Consider the following 24,424-nt stretch of genomic DNA (forward strand, 5'->3'; position numbering starts at 1 on the left):
GCTTGCAGTCAACATCGTAACCCCTCTGCTGAATTCTCATTGGTGGACTTGTCTCCATAGTAACAGGTTAACCTTGAGGCAGTAGTCACATGGGCAAGCAAGTCTTTCGCTGTCTCCAAGAATACAGCGCGTGTCGCCTGACATCCACGACCACACTGTCACCGCCCTATAAGAACTCAGAGTACCCCCAAATACTATTAGGGCACTGGAAATATGGTAAGTCCCTTTGGATGAGGGAGTATTTATTTTTATGAACGTATGTATAATGTATATATATTAAAATATAAAATATGCATATAAAAAAAATGAAAAATGTAGATTTATAAATTATATTTGTCAAATCTAATGATAAATTGTAGCCCGTTTGTATACACAGCCCTAATATTAAATCATTTAAAAAAGAATATCATTATACTCGCCCTAGTTCTTTCACTATACATTTTATGACCTATGTTCTTTGAAGATGTTCAAAGAAAATATTGATTTTCTTGACTTAAAGAGGTATGTCACACAGAAAGAAGTCATTTTCGAACTACGCTGCTCTCTTTGGGTCATATTGAGTATTGCAGTGAAGGCAGTGAACTTCTACAAACCATGATGCAAGTATTAACGGTCTCATTGGACACACAACTCGTATAATTAAGCACCTAAAAATATAATGTTTAACTTGAAGATCCTGTAACCAATAAAGTATGTTTGTGTAATGGCCTCACAGCTTATCGATGGGAGACGATTTTGCACAGTAAATGTAGAAGTGTACAAGTTTTCTTTTATTTTGTTTACCTCATTTGCCATTATTGCCCAGGTTTAAAGTCCCACTGAACTTCCCCTTTTCGGCACATTAGCCGTTTTCTCCCTAAATACAGCTTCTATAAATCAAATGAATATAGAGTATATCACTATTATCTTGCTTAGCTGAGGCATGGTGATTGTCAAATTATAATACAAAGACAGTATTTACAACACAGTACATAGAAGTGAAAACAGCAGAGGAATGTAGAAATGTGCAAATAGATATGTTAATAAATGAAGCCATGCTCGCGGTTGTGTCAGCAGGACATGGGCGGTTCTGGTTCCCCCCCCTCGCTCCACTGGTCCGAGCGGTCCGTGCCGAAGTAGCGGTCGCCGAAGTCACCTGTCGTCACAGAGAGACACAGAGCAGCACGCTGAGTCATAGGTCCCCTGCAGTCTCACCTCGTCAACTCAGAGTTCAACACATTCAAACACACTGCGAAGTGAGCGCTGACTTTTTCAATGTAATGTAACGGTCAAGTGAACATTCACCTGTCCTACAAAGTATTCTGCATCGGCAGAAGTCTGCTCATTTATTATCGGATGTCCAAATCGTGATCAACGCTTTCTTCTCTGCATCGGAATTTCTTGTGTCCGAGGACAACTCTAGATCTCGCCCAATAAGATAAAATATCTATAGTTATAATAACATTTAGCAACGACTGTGTGTTGGGGTGGCTGACAAAATGGTGTTTTCTCACCATCACAACCACCACACATCTCCAAATGTTTCTTAATAACTTGGAGACACTCAGTATGATATTGTAACTACAATGTTCACAGAACGTCCACCGTCAGTAACAGCCTCTGAATGCTACCAGTGGAACAACGCATTAGGGTATAATGAGACTATAACAGTGTTTTGACTGGCTGGGATTTTTTTTTTTTAAAAAGATGACTCATCAAAACGGCGGGGCCTGCGTGAGGGCGAGCCCTCCGTCGTCCAGGAGGGGAGCGGGTGCGAGGAGGACTGACCTATCCCGGGGACGACGTGCAGCAGGTGGTCCAGGCCCTTGTCCACGGCCGTGGTGATGATCTTGACCCGGGGGAAGGCGTAGGCCACCGAGTGCACGCCCAGCTCCGCCATGAGCAGAGACACCAGCATGATCCGCTCCTCACACACCTCGTGGTCCTGCAACAGCACACCAAACGGAGCCTTTGACCCGTGTGTAGCTTCTCACGCTGTTGGGGGCGATTTGGGATGACAGCGTCCACCGGATGGCACACAGCACCAACCTCATCGTAGGCTATGTTATAGTAAAGGCTTAAAATAAGGAGGGTTGTCTTACCGCAGGGTTTACCTTAATAGCAGTTCCATCATGGATTTATCTAACGCTAATTACTGTGGATTGTCCGTTCAAAGTGCAACTTTTGAGCCGATGAGGATCCACTAAAGGTGCGAGCGGGGGGCCTGGGAGTGGCGCGTGCAGCACCCTGGGGACAGGCCGCGTCTCCACCCACCAGCATCACGCGCACCGCCATCATGGCGGCCGCGCCCGTCGACACCGTGCTGTCCATCAGGATGACATGGTCCTCACTGATGTCTTTGGGCAGTCGCAGGTAATGCAGCTGGGGAAGAGCGAGGAGACCGGTTACCATGGTTACCAAAGCTGGAGAGGGGCCAACACGGTTACCAAGGAGACCATGTAGAACAGTCCAAATGCGGGAAGAAAAGACCCCGAAGCAAATCCCAAGGCGTTTCCCAGGACACCTATTATCATTAAGGGGGCAGTTGCGGAACACGTTTTGCCGTGGCGCTGACCAGTCACCTCTGGCTCTCCCGAATCCAGATTGGTCTGGATCAGGATCTTGCCGATGCGGACGTCCTTACACACGGCTCTCAGGGCCGGCTCCATGGTCTCCCCGGCCCGCAGGATGGACACACCTGTGATCTGGGGAGCGAGATCGGGAGAGGAGGACAGAGTGTGACAACAGCAGCCCCCCCCCTGAGGGAGCAGCCCGGTCACAACGCGGTGGGGACGGAGCCCTCTCACCCCTCTGCCCTTATACCGGCGGCCCTCGTACTCCTGGCCTTGTGGGGTCTGGATGGTGCACGGCTGTAGCAAAAGACAAAAACAGGCAAGGTTGCCTCCCGGGAGAATACACACACATATAAACTGTGTATCCATGTGCCTTCATATCACAGTAGTAGTGTGTGGGGGGGGGGGGGGGGGGGGGGGGGGGGGGGGGGGGGACAGCGGTGCCTGACGCCGGACCACCTGAGAGGGCAGGAAGGTGAGCGCGTGCTCGATGAGGAGGCGCATCAGCCTCTTGGAGTAGAAGATGAACTCATCGCGGCTGGTCTCCTTATCCCTGCAGAGGAGAGGGGAGCGTCAGCAGAGTGGGGGGCGGCGGCGGGGGCGACGGCGTCCGCCTGTCGTACGACCACGGCGTCATGACGGTAAGCCCCTCCCCCGGGGGGGTCACGATCCGCTCACCTGATGATGGTGTGCAGGCCGCGCACCTGCGGGGTGCTCTCCAGCACGCTGAGCGTCCGGGGCAGGGGGTCCGTCTGAGGGGCGGAGGCCAGGACCGCCCTGGGGGGGGGGGGGGGGGGGGGGGGGGGGATGATTACCAAGTGATAGGAAGCAAGGCGGCTTTGAAAATGGCAGCAGGTGGACTTTTGATCAAGCTGTTGAAGTTTTGTCACGACATACAGACAGAAAGACAGACAGACAGAGAGACAGACAGACAGAGAGACAGACAGACAGACAGAGAGACAGACAGACAGACAGAGGTGCAGAGATGGACCAAGACAGTGCTGAATGGGTGGATATTGGCATATGTCTCCATACCTTACACTGAGCTCACGCTGCATGGCGAGACGCGGTGAGAGACACAAAACATTTTCAAAGCACACAAGGGAAATGTTTCATGATTCTTAAGGGTCGAAAGAAACAGGCTTACAGGCTGTCGTTATTTCACTAGAAATAAGAAGATAAACATTTCTGCTGAGCATACAGTATGATTTTCTTGTCAGTTGTTCGACGAGGACAGACCACAAGGTGGCGCTATGGACCCGTGGACCCACTCACCTCCTCCATTTGGCTGTGGACATGTTGGACTATGAGGTCGATGGCCACCATGTTACCACCCCCTGAAACGGTGAACAATGAAAGATGACTGCTGTAATAAATAATAAAAACATCAAACTTCTACAAAAAAAAAAAACACTTGTTAACTGCATCTTACCTCTGGGCACGACGATATCGGCCAGCCTCATGGAGGGCTCGATGTACTGGTCGAAGGCGGGCTTCACAAACTTGTTGTACTGCTTGATGACGCCCTCGATGTCGCGGCCCCGCTCCGCGATGTCCCTGCGCAGCCGGCGCACCAGCCGGATGTCCGAGTCCGTGTCCACGAAGATCTTCATGTCCAGGAGCTGTGTGTAGGAGACAGGGGGAACACAGTCCATCAGCCCATCAACCAGAGGCAGACAAGAGCGCTCATTGTAGAAGGCAGAATAGAACTAAAGCTAGCATAGTATGTCACCTGGAGAAGATCTTTATCTGCAAAGGACATGATTCCTTCAAATATGACGACGCTGGCCCCATACACGTGTTTCTATTGAGGTGAGAAAGAGGAGGAATGAACAAAGACAGTTGAAAAGGAGCAGTAGTTAAAATGATCAGAATGAGTGCAAGACTTCAGTTATACTTCCCAACACATTAAATATTAAAATATATTTTTTTTTATGTCTTCGTTTTGAGCCCTAGACATTTGATTTAACTATGCCTTAAGAGCAAAATAAATAGTCAAACTTTGATCTTTATCCCAGGAAAAAGAAACAAAAGGAAACACAATCGAACTTCAAACGAGTACTTCTTCAACCAAAGCAGTGCGTTGCGTTGCTCACCCAGTCTTTATGTCTGTTATGAGTTGTGAAGTCATAGACGGGAATCTTCACGCTCTTGCCCTTCTTCAGCTTGCGCAGTGTGGCCACCAGCAGTTCAAAGTCAAAGGCCCCCGGGTGATCAAAGTTGTAGTCGTTGCTGGCTGCCAAGGCCTGATCCTCCTCACAGAGAACCTGCATCACAGAGGACATTGGGAGCACATTTACACAAGTCAATAAAAAAAAATATATATATGTATAGAAACACACACACACACACACACACACACACACACACACACACACACACACACACACACACACACACACACACACACACACACACACACACACACACACACACACACACACACAAAAGAACCCAAGTATGAACAGTGCGAATGAGGGAAGGGTATTAATTATAGAAATATCTACTTTCCTCCCCACAGAAAACAACACATTTGCAAAATGTAACATAAGTCCTTTCCTGTGTGCTTATGCTGTATGTGTGTGTTGATTGTATTTCAGGTTTTTAAAATTCCACTCGGAATACACTCATTGTCTGTGTACCTATAAAAAGCAGCCTATTAGACAGGGATTACCTTGAAAGCAAGTGGGACAATCCGTGACCCATGTGATTATTGTGGTTTACACTGAGGGTTTCTGGGTCGTACATTTTACATCCAATACATTGTGTTCTCCTCGTCCTAGTGCTGGTCTACCATGCTGTACCCACTTAAAAGGAAGGGTATTATATTCCAGAACTGGTGGAAATGTGCCTATAGCATATTACTATTTAAAACATTATTACATATTTCTTCACTGTATCTTCTTTGTCTTTCAATCTGTTTTGAATTCAACACACCATTGCATGATCAATAAATAAGTAAATGTGCCTATAGCATATTAACTATTTAAAACATTATAACACATTTCTTTACAATTGCAAGAATCGTTAAAAAAAGTATGGAGCAGTCCTTCAAGAACAGAACCTTGTAGAAGGAATCCATGGACAACAGCACCACCCAGGGGACGTCCAGCGCCTCTATGATGTTGTTGGCCACCGTGGTCTTCCCCGAAGCACTGCCCCCACACAGGCCTGCAGGCCCAGAGACACATCTCACAGCCGCTGCGTGTACATCTGTAGATGTGTGTGCGTGTGAACGTGTGTGTGTAAGCGAGTGAGTGAGTATACATGCTTATATGTGTGGTGTGTGTGTGTGTGTGTGTGTGTGTGTGTGTGTGTGTGTGTGTGTGTGTGTGTGTGTGTGTGTGTGTGTGTGTGTGTGTGTGTGTGTGTGTGTGTGTGTGTGTGTGTGTGTGTGTGTGTGTGTGTCTTAGCATTTGCAGCATGGTGTAATTAAAAAGAAAACAATAACACTACGAGACCCAGAAGCTCTCGCACCACACCAGACCGTCAGCAGGTGACAGAGGGGGACGTTTCCTTAAGTATACGTTACACCTGGACCAACAAAGGGCTGCTTGTGGGGCTGGGGGTAGGTAATGATCTCCTGGCTCTCCTACCGATGACAAAGGCCTCCTTTGACTGCGCGCCGCGCTGGTCGTACCACGGCGGCCGGCCGGCGGTGTAGATGGTGCGCGTCCCGGTGCGCAGCAGCGGCGGCTCCGTCTTGCTCTGGGACGTGGCGCTCTTCCTGCGCGGGACGGCGGCCACCGGCAGCCGCTGGTCCGGGGAGTCCTCGCCTCCGCTGCCGCTGGGGGGGGGGGTCGCACATGGGGGCAGGCCCACGCACGCACGCAGGCACACGCATGCACACAGAGACAGGCTTGCGCGCACACGTACACACGTACACACACACACACACACACACACACACGCGGCGCATAAATCAGTCACATGTATGAATGCACATACGTGTGTTTTTCATCGCAAGGCTCTGAAAAATTAAAAACGTTTATTTTATTATGCAATTTACTTACTTCCATTCGCTCTTTGTTTATTGGTCTGACACCTGAATGATGTAGGCACGGCTGACTCAGTGCGTCTCACAGCTTGCATCACTTTGATGGACACTTTTGCTGATGCTAAAGCAAAGGCCAAGATCAAGGCAGGGATGTATGCCTCACAGATTCTGAGGTTAGCTGAATATGGTTCTACATCGATTCCGTCTACACAACTAAAACGTATGACGACCAATGAAGAGAAAGATAATAAAAAGATGCAACCAGGTGGCCTTAACGCCCTTGAGGTATGGTAAAACTAACCCAGATCCCTCGGTTATAGTCAGATCACACACCCTGGCTCCCTTGGGCCGGTATTTAGCTCAGCATTACGTCCAGAACACAACCCCATTGTAAAAGCAGGAGTGACGTAAATACATCATAAAGGAACCAACAACACTGCTCTACCGACCTGTGGTTAGGCCAGGGACAGGGACCAACAGATTCTCGCTCCATAACTAAGCAGAGTCATGTCAGCATGAACTGAACCGTCTGCTACCCGAGGCTTCACAACATGTCGATGAATAAATCTTTTGACGTAAAGAAATAAACATAGAATGACCCCCTTCAAAGCCATTACAAAGGGCATCCGACTAGGCAAACTTATCCTGGTGCTGCTATTGCTCATTTCCTTTTTTCGCAAGGAAATATAGTCGATTATTCACAATCAGGCATTACGATAGATTTAATCCTGTCTGCGTCTGTCCTTCTCCCCTTTCTCTCAGTTCTCTCCGAGCAGGCTAATAGGATGATGAGCAGGAGAGGCTGTCTGTCGGTATTAGTAGAACACCTTTGGCTAGAGGGAATGACTTGTCCCTTGGGTTAGGCCTTCTCTAGCCATTAAGATATTTACCTCAGAAAAAAGTCCCATCTCACTCTATTGGAAACGGTAGTAGCTGGTAACTTAGTGGCTGACCTGAAGTAGTCCTCTACATGGTTGCTCCTAACTAGGTCAGCCACTAAGTTACTAGCTACAACCAATTCCTCTAGGTTGTTGATCGTAACAGAATTGGGATCAACAACGTAGAGGACTACTTCAGGTCAGTCCCTGAAGCATACCCTGTTTTAGCAGGCCACATTGTTCTGCATGTAGTGTGGATGAATTTATGAAGGGCTTATCTAAAGTAGAAGCCCTGTCACAGTTTGTATGGATGCACATTATGCTCTGAGCCACATCAAACCAACCCAGGACTCATTCTCCTTTGCGCTTGTAGACAACACGCCGTGCACTTCATTCCTAGCTCAACTTAAAGTGTCTCACACTCATATTTCGCAGCTTGACGAATGATTTCAAGAATTATAAAATCGATGGATGATAAAAGTCGATGCTTTGCCTGTATCGCCTGGGAATGCTTAGTCCAATACGCTCAGAGGTAATTGGGAAGGCTACTAGCCGTATCTTACAGTAGCTTAAGTAGACAGGCTTAATGTATTGCAGTTCGAATAGGAAATTGAAACAAACACTAATAACTGATTGAATGTACCTGTCCGAGCGGGAGGACATCTTCTTCCCACACTCCGTTTCCATGGGGATCTGACGACTTCAAAGTCAGCGTTCGTTGCGATTATCAGCCATTAATTTGCCTTGTCCAACCTGGTTGCGGGATTGTGGGAAATGTAGTTTCCCACCGTCGTCTGTTTGTATGGTTGGGGATCATTCTGTAAATGCTGTTTACACATAGATCAGCCCCGAAAAAAATAAACATTCCACATTTTACGATATTATTCAAAGTTCATTTTTATTAAGCAAGCACAAGTTGAAAAAATGTCTCTGTGACACGGAAAGAGACAAAGACACCAGAAATTGATATTTTATTCATCAAAGAGCAATATGATAATGTACCAAAAATGTATTTTGTTATAGTCACAACACTAACAGTAGATCAGTGAATTGCAAATTCAAAACATCTCTATTTCCCACTATATCGGTCATATAAATATTTTGACCTAGTTAGAAATTGGAATCCCATTGAAGTTAGTCCATAATTGACATGTTTCTCTTTCTTGCTCTATGAAATGCACAGATGTGTGCACACGTCCACATGATTCATCTCATCCTTTAAGTAGATCTGGTTATGGTTTGTTTCCAAACGAACCTAAGGAGAGAATGAAATATATATTTATAATTAACAGTTGCAAGTAATGCAACTAATAAAACAAAAAGGTCTCTCTTTTCTTCGTTTTTTTTAATTTTTCTCTAGATCATACTCACACCCATACCCACACCCCCCCCCCCCCCCCCCCCATCCCACACACACACACCCCCACACCCCCACACACCCCCACACCCCCACACACACACACATGATCAAAAACGCACCGTAACAACCATCACTCTCATACAAGAGCTCACACACACTCAGTATTCTCCCACTAGCCCCCCCTGCCCCCCTGCCCCCCCGTCCCCCCGTCCCCCCCCCCTCACCTCTGCTGAGGAGCTGCAGGTTGCGGCCCTCTTCCTGCACCTGCAGCTGCAGCACCTGCTGCAGCAGCTCCTGTCGGAGGGTCTCCTGGACCAGGCCCATGCGCTGCAGCTTCTCCCCGTTGAGGCGCAGCAGCGCGCGGCCTGGGAGCACAGCAACCAACAGGTCAGGGGAAGGGTCGTCCGACTGCCACGCAACGCCTCAGACGGAGACAACGCCACGCCACGTTTTGAGAATGTGGATCAAAGTGAAGCACATCTGGGCCGCGGAACCGCACACCTACCCGCCGCATCATCACTGCAGCCAATGGATATAGCAGCTGCGCTAATCACAGCCGCTTCTTTGACAGTTAAATGACCTCATTCATCCAGCGGTGCGATGTCCCGCGGGCCGGGACTTCTGCTGCTCGGCAGAAAGCGGCGGGCGGCCAATGGGAGCAGAGTGCTTCACAATTAAAAATCTTTGATCCCTTCTATTCCGGTCGAGCTGCTACTGCTACCATGCTGCTTCCAACTAAACCCCAGCCCCTCCTGGAGATGCGTATGCATATGCATCTTTATATCAGTATAGCAGAGCTATACTTCATCACCAAAGGAAAACCTTTAAACGGGGGACACTTTGGATGTTGTACTGACCTGTGATGGCATGTTGCGAGAAGACCTCTACATAGGTCAGGTAGTTGTGTGGACAGTGTTTCTTCAGCCATCGGCAGACATCTTGCTGGGACCACAGCACCACAGGCCGGATGAGGCTGGGCTGAGTGGGGCTGGTGTGGTAGATCCCATAGTTGTCGGTGGAATTAGACTGTGAAGAGATAGACACACAGACAGACATGCAGTCAAAATGAAATGCAAGAAAGAGGGGAGAAGCAGTGCGCATGTGGTATGAAAAGAGTAAGTAAGCCTTGAGCACATCAGAGGATTTATACACAGCTGAAACCACTGTAGCTTCTGACCTTTGTTGGGTGCCAAGCATGTGTTTGTACTGGAATGTGGGCTTGGTGTTATGGTCTTTGTAGCAAAGTAACACGGGGGAAACATAAACAAATACAGATGTGGACTCACTAGAGTAAACACAAAACATTCGATAAACGGTCACTGAAAAACAAAGACACACAAACAAACTTAGATGGACACAGATGGACAAAGGCAAATGGATCATTCACTATGGATATCTTGAACAAAAAATACAGTCAATACTTTGAACTTCTAGTTCAAGTTTTTGAATGTTCTCAAGAAATCCAACATTTAAGATGGCTACAAGATTCCCTCTCGAATATACAGAATGTGGAAAGATTCATAACAGCTTTGATCATTCATTCACTTTTTGAAATTCCATACAGACAGTATTCATAACTTAGTGAGTGACAATGGCAAACACGCATGCACACATGCACCCGCACACGCACACACACACACACGCACGCACACAAAGTTCAAAGCAAATGGATTACATTACATGGTGTACAGTGAGCAAGGTATTCTCATTTAACTTCGGGTTTGGGATGTATTCAATGCAAGCTGCTTGGGTGCAGCTCTTGTTTTAGTGAGGAAAGATGCTGTGATTGTGATTATTCAAATCAAACCGAGGGTAAATTACGGCAGGAGGAAAATTATAAACATTCTGCAAAGGCTTTTGCCTTCACGTTTACCTTAAGTTGCACTGCTCATCAAAGCTTCAGAAGCTGAGGATTCACTTCTGAATATATTGTACTCCACTGAAGTCAAATGCCCACGAAAATTTTTACATCCAGCAAATGACTTTCATTCAACATTTAGTAACACAAGCGTTCTCTGCTTCTAAAGCAAGACAAACTATGGAGCAGGCTGAATACATCAAAGAGGATGGAGAGAACAGACCAGGCTTAGGGCATGTCTCTTGTTATCTCTGCTAGCCAGGTCCACATTCCTAGCTTCTTAGGCCCGTTTAAAAAACAAAACACAGCCTTTTACAAATTGAAAACAAAAGGAATGGCTAACACTATTCACACCGCACAGGGGTTTTAAAGTGGTATAGACATAGTCCTGGTTGAGCGGTGGGCCTGAAGGCTATCATGTCTCACACGAAGGGGTGAGACACAACTTATAAAATGTTTATTTTATAAGTTTGTAGAACAGACCCATTTCACTGAGTATCACTGAGAGTGTTTTAATTGAGAGTCCTATGCAACAGATAGGACTGGGTCGGGTGTACAGAGAATGCCAGAGCATGACTTCTATTTTTAAGCCAGGCTAAAGGGGAGCTCAGCAACCCGCTGGGAGAGACCTCCTTCCATGGATAGTTGAAAGGGAGAAGAAAAGACACTTCATATAATCATATTATATTTTGAGCTGTACGTTATCTATTATTCAAATCCATAATTAAAATATGGATCCCGATATGTATAGCAAAACAGATGAAGTCCATAATTACCATGAATTATCTAGTTATCTTTAGATATATTATCTATATATATTCAATAGCTAGACTATAGTCTATCTGTAGTTTAAAGGAACAGAAACTATTTTGTGTCCCTCTGTAAATCATGATTGATCTATACAAACCATAACACAAACTCTGCTGAAAAACAATGATGGTTATCAGCTACAAACGATATGATGATACTCTGCAACCTTTCAATGGCATCACAACCCTTTCCATCCCAATGAGGCCCTGGCCTTCTCTTGATAAGTCTACTGGCAGCAGTGATCCCTACAGGAGTGCCGTTCGGCCGAGCGGGGGACCGGGCCCCAGGTGTGAGCCACAGGTGTCGTGTACCTGGGAGGCCCCGGTGCCGGGCTGCTGCAGCAGCTTCACCGTCCTCCCGCCCGCGCTCTTCTGGCCCCGCCCGTCGTGCCAGGTGAGGTTCCCGCCGGTCCGCCGGCTCAGCTGCCGCTTGAAGTCCTCTGGGATGCCCCGGTATTCCACCGCCGGCCGGCAGAAACTGAAGCTGGACGCGGCTGTGGGACGCAGAGAGAGAACGCTTTGCATGTCGTCCTTTTAAAGGTGCGTTAAAGGAAGCAACAATAGTGTGACACAGTGTGGAGCAGCTAGCGATGGGAAGGTGGACATAAGTGGACTTTACTTAATGGTTACATCAAACTATTCAGACAGCGACAAAAGTGATAGCCTGAGTTGTCTGGGTTTGTAGTGCAACCGTAGCTCAGGACATGCGTGGATGACAGAAGGCTTCTGCCGGATAGCCCTCGGCAGTCGCAGTGTGTGCGGGACTGCGGGCAGGTCAGATGTGAAACAGTAGACATTATGTCAGTGACGGATGAGTTCATTCCTGTGAGGTATCTCTTTACCGACAGGCTCGTAAAAAGAAACCAGTGTGTGACTACTCGGAGAACAACTATTCAGAGAACCGCCACACAATGATCAACTACACAGAGAACCACTACACAGAGAACCACTAGAACAACTACACAGAGAACACAGAGAAGAACTACAAAGAGAAGAACTGCACAGAGAACAACTACACAGGGAACCACTGCACAGAGAACAACTACACAGAGAACCACTACACAGAGAACCACTACACAGATAACCACTACACAGAGAACCACTACACAGAGAACCACTGCACAGAGAACCACTACACAGAGAACCACTAGAACAACTACACAGAGAACACAGAGAAGAACTACAAAGAGAAGAACTGCACAGAGAACAACTACACAGGGAACCACTGCACAGAGAACAACTACACAGAGAACCACTTCACAGAGAACCACTGCACAGAGAACCACTACACAGGCCTTCTGAGAACCACTACACAGAGATCCACTACACAGAGAATCAATACACAGAGAACCACTACACAAAGAATCAATACATAGAAAACCACTACACAGAGAACCACTAAACAGAGAACAACCACACAGGCGTCTTCCAGTAGTTCACGCTCTACGATACGCTGACAGACGCTGATGATAGGCGAGTTGTTTGCTCATCATCACGAGGAGACCTGCTGTGGCCCAGGCTCCGAACACGCCCATCAGCAGGTGGCTGCCAAGCAGAGTCATGAAAGAAGGCGAGGAGAGAGAGTAAACACACGCTACTATACAAGACCTGACGGGAAGCCCTGGGACCATTACTGATTCATGAACCAGATTGTGGAGGATTTTTACTTGCCGTTTGAGGCAAGTTTATGTGCGCTTATCTGTGTGTGCGTGTGCGTGCGTGCGTGCGTGCGTGCGTGTGTGTGTGTGTGTGTGTGTGTGTGTGCGTGTGCGTGTGTGTGTGGGTGGGTGTGTTTGTGTGCATGCGTGTGTGATCGTATGAGCTTGTGCGTGTTTGTGTGCGCACATATGTAAATGTACGCATTGTTCATTTGAATCTCAAATCAGAGTCAACGCATTTTATTCGAATAATGAGAGGAAATAGCAGCGCGGGAACAGGATGCAGAGATGAAAGAGCGTCTTTAGTGTTCCGCTGGGCTCTTCCTTTGCATCACTCAACACTGCTTTATTTCAGACCCCTTGCCAAACACGGCACAGAGAGAGGGAATAGTGCAAACACTAAATAAACTGGCAGCAGTTGATCAGAATGTGTTTTCAATACAATCTCCTCCATCTCTTGTTTATGAAGGCTCCACGTCCACAGTGTTCACTGTGGTGGGTGTCATCCAGCAATAGGAGCCTCATCTCCTCCTCACATGCTGAGTCCTCTGAACTATTACTGAACCCTAATCACGCATTGTCGGTTAAATGTTCTTTACAGTAATAGTCGACGTCCTGCAACAACAAAAATATCCAAATATCCATAAATTCTTCCCGGGTCGGTCAAATATCAGTTTTATGGGAGTTGAGTTTCATCGTAGATCTTCAGTTATATTAAACGATATTATATATCACATTTCGGAATGTTATTTAAAAATGGAGGTTAAAGAGATCCTCTGAAGGGGGGGGGGGGGGGGGGTCTCAACCGATCTCCCAAACTAGCCCTAGGACGCTTGTGCCCTGCAGTCCAGGGCGCTGTCCCTTTCAGCACCCAGCCGGTCCTAAGACCACGATCTCTCCGTGTGTGGGACCAGAGCCAGACCACTCACACGACACTGTCACACCGGCCACGCGAGTAAATACAGCAACTGTCCCAAACACGAAGACACACACACACACACACACACACACACACACACACACACACACACACACACACACACACACACACACACACACACACACACACACACACACACACACACACACACAACACTGCTCTGCTGATGCCTTGCTGAATCTTACTTAAGGGCAATCTGATGAAAACCACCAGAACTAACTAATTCGGAAGCGGAACACAAACTTAATGTGCACAATGTAACATACACGCTACATCATTGCAAAATGCAGTTTTTAACAAACACGATCTCTTACCGTCCACCGCCATGGCGCACTTTGTGTCCTGGTTTAGCCGCCGTCGCTCTTCAAACCAAGCCCATCGTCACGTTAACCCCGACTCGCAGCTTTTCCTTCGTTCTCAACAACGTTTTTCGTGCTATAAACCCATGCGACCAACTTTGTTGTCATCCACCGCTGACGATTCGGACGGGCTTCAGTCAGAGACGCCACATTCCTGCGGCTCGACGTCCAAGATGCAAATGATATAATCAACCGACACTCCTTGCTACCAAGTTGTTTAAAATAGCGAAGAATGTCCAAAAGCTGGTTTTGCGAGTACAGTCTTACTACGCAAGTGCGTGTTTTTTTTTTTAATGCCGTGAGAATCCCAAACGCGGCTCTTTCTCTGAGCCTCCACAGCCTGCAGCCTGTAATTAAAGCAGCCAGTGGAGGCTGGAGACAGCCTAATGAAAAGCCTCTGCCAGGGAGAATAGAGCAGCCTACTTCCACAATAAGGAGTTCCTCTTACCCGTGACTTGATAAAGGACGCTCTGTGTATGTCCACGGGCAAAAGGCAAGTATGATGGACCCTCTTTGTAGGGTTTGGTGACTGCATTGGCAGGACATTAGACGGATTATGTCAGAGTGCACCATGCACTCTGACCCATTAAACCAAACAAAATTTAAAGCAAGGTTCTCATCGCAAAAGGTTTTACGTGATGTGTGTCACGCTCAGGCATTATCGACCATGGGATATAGAACAACTGTGTGGCCCAATAACGAACAGATGAACATATGACTCAGTATATTAATGTTTTTCACAGGAGAGAAGAGTGCCTTAAAGATTAATAACCCAGATGAACCCTGAGCAGCTGTCAATGTGTCAACGTTTCACTGAGGAATAACCCCCCCCCTACACACACAGACACACACGCACGTACGCACACATACACACAGTGTGCTTTATATATTTATGATGAACATGTACTCAAAAGCATCTTGCATATGCGAGATTGTAGGATGCAGTTCTTTCACAGAATCATCTTCTATCAAAACAGGCCAAGCGCCTTCCTTCAGATAACGCTGTGATGTGCACCACAACATTACAAACGACCACAAGGTGGCAATCTCACCAGCATTTCATTAAAATGGTCGGAATTTTAAAATGTATATTTACACATTTTTAATTACAGTAATAAATTTCATGATTCAGTGAAACCTCCCAAAAGCGTCTAAGTCTTCCAATGTGTGCACTGAACCACTAGCACAAACAAACCAAACCTGCTCAGCAAATGTGAAGTGTGCCAGACAGACTCAGCACTTTTGTTTGGCCAACAGATGAGGTTTGCCCGTAACATTTGTTTTGTCAAACGACTATTTCCTCCAGATTATAATTAGCCACGATGGCCCTAAGTAAACATACAAAACAGTTCCGCCAACACATACCAGAGTGTTTTATGAAAATGTTGTGCACAGATGCCTATCAAATCCTCTTTACATGACTTCAATTCAGCAAAAAGAGATGAGGTTAGTGGAGCACGAGACCAATTAGTCTTGTTTGTTTCTTCACTTGAAGATCAATATACACAAATGGATGCCGGCCAGTGAAGCACAGAGCTGAATAACATACTAGAAGTATTAAGTCCCCCATTCCTCATCCTAATAGGCCTATACAGTATTAAAGTTGACACTCTAACACAACTTTTGTTACGTTAAGTTCATCGTTTGACCTTTCTCTCTCCAGAATGCAGTCAGACAGAACGGTTCAGAGAAGGCTAATGGTACACACTACGTGTTTGGAGATTCCTCCACCTTGGCTTTCAGGAGAGGTGGAGTTTAAGGGCTTAAGTGAAATTCTACAAATGTGTTGACCTTCAAGGAATACCTACAATGGTATCCTTTCACTACTTTAAACTAGTCAAAACAGCATGGCGTGTGAGAAAATCATTGTCAATGCCAGAGCGGCACTGGTTTAGAATCCGACATTAGAGTAAAGAGAAAAGCCACTTCAAAACATTAGCACGAAGACTCAGAATGTGGAACCAAGGCGTTAGAAATAAACATGGTCAAATAATGTGACATTTCCTATACGGCCTGGGTGTACAGACTGCCAAACTAAGGTTATAAAGAAGGGGTGTAAATGCCCATGCTAGTCTGATCACACATAAGCCAAACATACACAACAACAATCATGTTTCCACCTTGTTTACCGTCTTCTTTCTAAAACTATTTTCTTTTCCCTGTGCCATTGGAGCCTCTACTCTCTCTAATGGGGCTGGTGAATGGGCTTTAGGAACGGTTGAAGGGTGATGCAGGCCTTTGATTGGCAGGTGTGTGGAGGCTGAACAGCTGTGACATTGTGATGTCATCGGTGACCACTTTGGGTGGGGTGGCCGGTCCCTTTCAGAATAATGGCGCGATTGTTGTCCAGGGCCAAGGCCGGCCGCAGCTCCTATGTGGTCTGCAATGTTTCCAATCCTATAATGGAGAGTTTTGTTGACACACCTTTGACATTTTAAAGCTGTGGGGAATACATAATACAAGTATGCTGCTGGGAAAATATGAATGAGTCCCCTCCCAGACACATGCATACACACGCACACACCTACCCTGAACACTGTTCACACACACACACTTTTGTGGTAGTTTCAATAGAATAAGGGAGTATGCAGGTGAAAAAAGGTGGGTCCTGGTACAAACAGGAAGCAGGAAATGAGCTGTTAACAACAGCCAATCAGCAGATCCTTCTGAAATAATGTACACAATGTTCTCCCTGTGGAAGTAGAAACTGGGCTAACACAGACTTGGTAGTAAATTAAATCTTGAGTTCTGGCATGAATAGTTGTGCTTGCGAAAAGTAAAACACTTAAAGAAAACCACAAAAAAGCTATTGGGTGTTATGAACAAAGTCACACCACAGACTGGGCCACAAATTCTTGTGGTGCATTTTTGGGGTCAATATTTTGACCCCAGATGACTGCCAGATGACAGCCGCAAGCGAGTTACAAAATGCATGATAAAGACAAAGGTACAAAGGGTTGTAGAATAAATGACTTCAGAGCAGAACTCAAAGAGGAAATGAATGGATAGAGTCTTAATACATTCTTTTATGTGGCCACATTAATTCATTTTCAAAGTTGATTCTATAAAACACCATTTTGTTATGTATGAGTAATTTTTTCAGCTTTGTGAGGCAAGGCTCCATGTGTGTTTTTTTTTGCCTGTGTGTGTGTGTGTGTGTGTGTGTGTGTGTGTGTGTGTGTGTGTGTGTGTGTGTGTGTGTGTGCGTGCGTGTGTGTGTGTGTGTGTGTGTGTGTGTGTGTGTGTGTGTGTGTGTCCTTATGTATGTGTGTGTGTGTGTGTGTGGTGTGTGTGTGTGTGTGTGTGTGTGTGTGTGTGTGTGTGTGTACACAAGTGCGTTCGATTGCATGTGTTTTTCTAACACAGGGCATTTGTGTTTATTTGTCCCGGGTCCTGGTGGTTTGCTGCTAGTTTTAGTGAAAGGTTGACTCTGTGTGTATGTGTGAAGTCAAAGAACCCAAGATGTGTCAACGGATATCGAAGCAGCTTGGAAACAGTAACACCACAACAGCCCGGGCTCTCAGAAAACACAATAACTTTATTAGCTTCTCTTTATTAGCTTCTTTTTATTTTACCCAAGCAAAAATCATATGCCTTGCGTAACCTTGTTTTGGCTTAGACCTCCCTGATCCAAGGAGTTCAAACTCAATGGTAACCAGGCCGGGGAAAGACACGTGTAATGCTTAGCTCCACATTAAATATGAACAGCAAGACGAGACCATTAAGCTGCTTACGGCTGCAGTAGCGAGACTATCTCAAGTGACAATGTAAGTGCCAAGCAACGGCTTCATAAGCCCTCAGCACTAATAAGTTAACTTAAAAGTTTCATCAGACTTCTAAACGCTCAGGAGAAATGAGCAGCACTCATCCTCAGGAACCCAGCTATTTTAGTTCTCTTTCCGTTTGCCGTGATGTCAGGGAGGAAAAGTTGTCATAGAAACCATTCGTCCACAGAAGGCTCTGTGCTGCATGGACGAGTGGGCTGTCAAACAAGTGACGCTATCGTATGTATTTCTATATAACGTTAGAAATTGAAATGTAGTGTTTAGAAGGGGGGCTCTGCCCTCTCCCTGAGTCCCACTTTAGTCTCACCTTGGTGCGACTCTGACAGGGTAAGGAGGGGAGGGGCTGGGCCATTAAGACCCTTTTAGTGGCTTTAGCCGTCCCCCCAAACCTCACAGTGGACCGTTGTCCCTCCGGAAGATTCCACCACACCCAGGCCTGCTTCAGGGTCACCATTTATAGGTTGGCACTCTGTTTTAACTGCACTCCTGAACGCACCACAGAGACTCGAGGTTGTGCCGCAGGGATTTGGTTTCTATTATTTAGTTTTTTCATTCATTTCAGGATCAAGCCGTTTTCCTTTTTCTATCCTTTTTGGGTTTGTGTTTATATTTTTGCAAACTTGGCTATAGTGGAAAATAATATTTTTGCTCTATCTTTTAATCTGACCTTTCGATTTTCAAGTTTTTACTTGCAACAAGTGGCTGTACCATGAAGCACGTGAGACACCTTTCTCCATGTGTGGCCCTGATTCTTTTTGCTTCACTGGTTGGAGCCAAGTTCTACAGTCCACCCCAGTATAACCATTACCAGGCAGGACACGCTCAGCATCATGACCCTGGGAAACCCACCAGCAGACACAAGTACGTTTCCTCTCTCCTTTTCTCTCTCTCACTCTCCTTAGCCATCATTCCTTGATCGCAGCTGAAAGAGTCATTTTTACAGCTGCCATCACTGGGAGCACTGCTATGTTCCTCACATTCTCTCTTCATTCTTCTGTTAAGGAACCACTGTGCCTACGTGGTTGAGAAGACTGTTTCCTTCACCATGCAAGAGGGGGCGGCCCCGTACGTCAAGGCTGAGTACAACAACTGTTCCTGGGGGAAGAAATGTCCTGCTCTCCTGTAAGTGCCATACCAAATGAGCGTTTTATAATAGTATTTAGTGAACCGAGTGCTTTGTTTAGATATTCCTTCTCTAACGAAATACGGTCTTTAGAGTTGTCTCTTACTGATGATATTCTACAACATCAGGTATCGTCTGATGTACAAACCCATCTTCAAAGTGGCTCACAAGACGGTGACGGAGCTCGAGTGGCGTTGCTGTCCCGGCTTCTCCGGCTACGGCTGCATGGAGTCGGCTTATCACCACCCTGTCCGCATGATGCCCCCCTTCAACGGCCCGTCGTACAAGGGCCAAACGTTTAAGGGACCTCAGTTCAAGGGCCCTCCGCACAAAGGCCCCGTATTCAAGGGCCCCATGGTCAAGGGGCCCATGTTCAAGGGCCCAATGTTCAAGGGCCCCCCCATGAAGGCCAACCCATGGGGTCAGCTGAACGGGCCCCCTCCTGGCGGGTACCCCATGCGTCACTTTGACTCTCCGATGGCCCCCTCTTACCCCGAGACATCCTTTGAAGAATACCCCTCGGGACCCGGGGCCATGCCGGACCACCAGGGCCCTCATCAAGGCCAGCATGAGACAGAGCCAGAGCACGAGACGCAGCCGGAAACAGAACCCGGACATGGACCTGAACACGGGCATGGACTCGGACATGAGGACCAGCACGGCCATGCACCGGCACAACATGTGTCCGTTCAAACTGCTCCTACTGATGAAGGCCTAGAGGTTGAAGGTAAGATAGAAGGTCAATTATGTGACAAAGAATGACAAGGAACTTTTAAGCTAATATCTAAAATGCATGTATTCATATTTCTTTATTCTTGATATGAATTGGAAATATGAATGCATTGCAATTAAATGTATTGTATCAGAAATGTGGATGGTTAAAAAAGAAACAGAGACTACCATGCACATAGAATTCAGAATAACCTTCTGTTCCCCCCCTCCTCCATCCTCTCAGGCCAAGGACTGAACGGCGAGGCGGGTGAGCGTCTGGACCAGATGGAGGACGACCTCCGGCGTCTGAGCCAGGGTCTGGAGACGCTGAGGGGGACCGTGAACGGGCTGGAGGACAGTCTGCGCGCCTCCCTGAGGGAAGACGCCAACAGGATGCTCTCCGCCCTGCTCTCGGCCGGCCCCAGCCCCGTGTCGGCCCCGGCGCTCGCCGTGGGGTTCGGGGACATCCCCGGCGGAGACCCCGCGCTGGACGGGCTGGACGGCAGGCTCGTGTTCCCCGTCGCCGGGGACCTGAACGGGAAGATGGAGGAGCTGAGGGCGGACCTCCGGGCCAGAACAGCCGAGCTTCTGGAGCTGAGGACCACGGTGCTGAGTCACGACGGGGCCCTGAAGACGCTGTCAGGGGGGCGGTCCGGCTCTGTCGGCGGCCTCGTAGGAGACGGCCGGAAGGCTGCAGAAACCCTGGTGGATGTCAAGCTGAGCTCGGCCCGAGCTGAGATCCTGGACGGGTTGGAGGGGCGGGTGACGGGCGCAGAGGGCCGCTGCAAGGAGAAGGCCGGCGAGGTGAGGCGTCAGTGCCAGCGGGAGCACGGGGAGCAGCAGGAGCGGATGCAGCAGGGCCTGGAGGACAGGGCCGGCACTTTGAAGAGAGAGATGGTCCACCTGCAGACTCAGGTCCACGGACTGGAGGCGGCGGACAGCTGCTGTGGCGGGATGCCCGGGCTGGTGGACAGGATGCAGCAGCTGGAGACGTCCGTGGCGGGACTCAACCGGTCCCAGGGCCACCTGAGGGTGGAGCTGGGGGGCCACAGGGACCACATCGAGGGCATGCTGGAGGGGAGGCTGGGGTACGTGGAGTCCAAGCTCAATCTGACAGGTACGGCCACACCTGGGCAGCTGGCAGGGCGGGCCGGTGGCGCGCTCGGCAGTGACGTAGAGCAGAGGCTGGAGGCTAAGATGGCGGGGCAGCTGAAGGCTCTGGAGGGCCGGCTGCTGAACGCCGTGGAGGAGCTGGGCAACGCCACGGCCCCCGCCCTGCTGGAGGGCCACGCCGTGCCCACCCTGGAGACGGAGCTGGAGTCCCTCCGGCGGAGGCTGGAGACGGACGTGGACCGCGTCCAGAAGCACCTGAGCAGCCTGGAGGTTCGCTGCGGCTCGTCCTGCGCCTCGTCCCCCGGCTCCTCCGCCATCCAAGGAGACGCGGCCACGACCACCGCCGTAGACCCGCGCCAGGAGGAGGTCTTGAAGGGGGTGTTGGACCTCCAGGCGGACCGCCTCGACAGCCTCAACGCCACGCTGGACGGCCTCCAGAGGCAGCTGGCCCTCAGGGAGCAGGAGGCGGAGGCGGCGGAGGCGGCGGCGGCGGCGGCGGCGGCGGGGGGCTCCTCCGTTCAGGGCGAGCTCACCTTCCTCAAGTTCAACATCCGCTCGGTGAACCGCACACTGTCCGTCCTGCGGGGCTCGGTGGAGGCGGTGGAGCACCAGGTGGAGCGCGCCAACAGCACCTGGCACCAGCGGGAGGAGCGGCTGGCCGGGCAGATGAGGGGCGTGGTGCAGCTGGTGGGGCGGCAGGCCTCCATGCTGGGGTCCGGCGAGCGCCGGCTCACCCGGCTGAAGGGGGAGCTGACGGAGATGAGGCGGAGGCTGGCGGGGGAGCTGCAGGGCTGCCGCAGCACCGCCCTGGGGGTGAGGAAGGAGGTGACGCAGGTGGAGGGCCGCGTGGCCAGCGTGGAGGACCGGTGCAAGGGGCTGAGCCACGTGGCGGAGGACCTGGAGCGGATCCGGGAGGAGCTGGAGAGCCAGGCCGAGGGGCTGTTCACCCAGCTCAACGGCACCCTCTACAGCCACGCCCAGCAGCTGACCGACCTCCGGGGGGAGGTGAGGAACTGCAGCGCCAAGGCGGAGACCACGCCACCGACGCCCGCCGCCCCGGGTCAGACGAGGGGAGACGCGTTCACCTTGATTTAGACGGAGAGCTTCACAGCCACACATTCACGAGTCCAAAAGAGAAATAACAGAAAGGGTTGCAGGATGTGGATAGACGTTTTATTTGATGCTCTGTACTGTACATACGGGTGAGGAACCAGCACTGAGACACACAATGGTTAGATTTTTCTTATTCCTTGAATATTAATATCCGTATGATATATACAATGTTATTATGCTGTAAACTGTATTTGTTGTTTCATTTCCACAACACTACCATTCGTCTAAGATGCTGCTATGATGTGCCTCATTTCAGGAGCCTTGGTGGCTTGGAGAATTACCATTGATTATGACTTTGCAATTTTTTGGAATATTGAGATGATTGTTTTTTTGACTGGGTTTTGTGAGACAAATTGTTTACATGTATGTATTCTGTATTTTTTAAGTGTGTAGAATTTGTCTAGAGAATTTGTTTTTTATACTGTATCATTTCTTGTATAGGGCCTGCCCTGTCTACTTGCATCTGTCATTTTGTTGAAGCAAAATAAACAAAAATAGAATTAAAGAAGAATCCTAATGCTCGAAATCGAATAAATCTAATAACCTACTGGTTTCTAAATAAACACAAATATCAGAATCCAGTTTTGTTAAACGCTCATTATCTAAGAATCGTATTAGGAGCTATTATTCTATCCTGAAGAATCGTTATGTCTAATTAAGACCACCAGATGGCACTAGAGAAGTACTTGAGTTGTCACTTCAGAGTGACGAGGACTCACGTTTGGGTGTGTCTGAGCCAATTGACATGCAAAGAACGCTAGACAATGTCAGCCCAAGTGACTTTTTTTTACGTGACAAAGGCTCGCTTGCCAAAGGACAGTTACAATTGGCCTCTCCACTGAGGTCAGAGGGAAGTAATGATGGATGGACAGAAATACCATTGCAGCAACCCTCTGTCTATTGGTCTCGTCCTCTCCTTCTCCTTCACCTGCCCTCCTCTTCCTCTCTTTCTGTCGTCCATCTGTTCATCTGGCTAGGATGTATTGCTGTACGTTGAGAGCTGCCCTCATCTCCTACTTCCTAATGTCACTATCAGACAAACAAGCATTACAATTGCAGAGCTCACAAAGCTCACAAATCGTATGCATATGTTTTTGTTTCCATGGCAAATAGGAAAATAGTAACTAAAAACAGGGCCAATGAGATCAGAGGAAAAAAACAACAAATTAATATCTATTATTAATATATAATGTCAGAATATACATAAAAGCACAAGGGACCCATCACATGGTATAACCTTCAGAACACTGCATCTCAAATCCTCAGAGTCATATGACATTGGTTTTCTAAGGGAAATAACATTCACCCATTTCATTAGCTCATATTCCGTCTCTCCACTACCCTTTGCTTTACCGGCTACTGTAATTATTTTTTAACGTTTAATTCCTCTATTTGTATTCCTCTCATCCCCTCATGTGGTTGAGCCAGACTACTACACATCCATCTTGAGGGTCTCCTCAGGGCAGGACGGACTCTGAGGACGTTTGGTGTGTCTGATGGATTCGGTTTGTGAGAAAGAGAATTTAATTTATGGATTGAAATTGGTTCTTGGATAGATAGAGCGCATCAACGACAGGCAACAATCTAAGGATGCATTCGTCAAAAAATTCGATCAAAAGCAAAAGGCTCTCCTGTTTCTATCTGTAATGAAAGGAACATTTCAATCACAGCACGATGAGCTATATTATCAACTAGACATTGTACTTTATAAAAAAGTATAGAGCTAAGAGTTCATAAAAGGATTCACCATTTTCGACTGGGACAGAATATTCTCAAAACATAACATAATATCACTGAGGATGTATTCATGAAGTGACATTTACCTTGAGCTCATGTTCCCATGACCACCGAAAGAAGAGGATTAAATATGAAAACACTTCTTCAAGTCTCTACTTCACTCTGAAGAGGAAGACAGGTAGTTATGGCCAGGAGGAACAGAAATTCAAGAAGGATGGATGGATTCCTGCCACACAACATCCCGTGTGGAAACACATCCCACGCAGTCACATTAAGAACTTGTTAACGCAACTTCCTTTCATAGCGTTAAGACTGCACATACACATCACCCTTCAGGGCTTCACATTAAATCGTAGCTGATTAACTTTTGCCCTTTACTAAAGACCACCTCCTTTAAGAGGCTTCCCTCTGGAACCCTTACAGAAATCCAT

General features: G+C 47.9%; 3 protein-coding genes across 4 annotated transcripts; 1 reads left to right on the forward strand and 2 right to left on the reverse strand.

Moving 5' to 3' along the window:
* Nucleotides 1-747: 747 nt before the first annotated feature.
* uckl1a (uridine-cytidine kinase 1-like 1a) lies at nucleotides 748-8,194 on the reverse strand. 2 transcript variants are annotated; one of them, XM_030365091.1, is made up of 15 exons: nucleotides 8,071-8,194; nucleotides 6,149-6,339; nucleotides 5,617-5,723; nucleotides 4,649-4,819; nucleotides 4,285-4,356; nucleotides 3,985-4,174; nucleotides 3,828-3,889; nucleotides 3,588-3,604; nucleotides 3,231-3,329; nucleotides 3,012-3,105; nucleotides 2,787-2,849; nucleotides 2,562-2,684; nucleotides 2,254-2,361; nucleotides 1,768-1,924; nucleotides 748-1,135 (listed from the first exon to the last, which is right to left on the reverse strand). In XM_030365091.1, the coding sequence occupies exons 1-15, from the start codon at nucleotides 8,112-8,114 to the stop codon at nucleotides 1,050-1,052; spliced, it is 1,584 nt and encodes a 527-aa protein (XP_030220951.1). In that variant the 5' UTR covers nucleotides 8,115-8,194; the 3' UTR covers nucleotides 748-1,049. The 2 variants fall into 2 exon arrangements, with proteins under 2 accessions (XP_030220951.1, XP_030220943.1); XM_030365083.1 differs by having other exon boundaries at nucleotides 2,562-2,849.
* A 114-nt stretch (nucleotides 8,195-8,308) lies between these two features.
* samd10a (sterile alpha motif domain containing 10a) lies at nucleotides 8,309-14,929 on the reverse strand. The gene is made up of 5 exons (XM_030365313.1): nucleotides 14,367-14,929; nucleotides 11,767-11,948; nucleotides 9,645-9,813; nucleotides 9,012-9,152; nucleotides 8,309-8,682 (listed from the first exon to the last, which is right to left on the reverse strand). Exons 1-5 carry the CDS (start codon nucleotides 14,377-14,379, stop codon nucleotides 8,660-8,662), a joined length of 528 nt encoding a protein of 175 aa, XP_030221173.1. The 5' UTR covers nucleotides 14,380-14,929; the 3' UTR covers nucleotides 8,309-8,659.
* A 3,645-nt stretch (nucleotides 14,930-18,574) lies between these two features.
* Nucleotides 18,575-22,814, forward strand: emilin3a (elastin microfibril interfacer 3a). Its single transcript, XM_030365059.1, has 4 exons — nucleotides 18,575-19,057; nucleotides 19,199-19,318; nucleotides 19,448-20,046; nucleotides 20,275-22,814. The coding sequence occupies exons 1-4, from the start codon at nucleotides 18,906-18,908 to the stop codon at nucleotides 22,236-22,238; spliced, it is 2,835 nt and encodes a 944-aa protein (XP_030220919.1). The 5' UTR covers nucleotides 18,575-18,905; the 3' UTR covers nucleotides 22,239-22,814.
* The last annotated feature ends 1,610 nt before the right edge of the window (nucleotides 22,815-24,424 follow it).

This window comes from Gadus morhua, chromosome 1 (genome assembly GCF_902167405.1).
Source record: "Gadus morhua chromosome 1, gadMor3.0, whole genome shotgun sequence".
Classification (NCBI taxonomy): Eukaryota; Metazoa; Chordata; class Actinopteri; order Gadiformes; family Gadidae; genus Gadus; species Gadus morhua.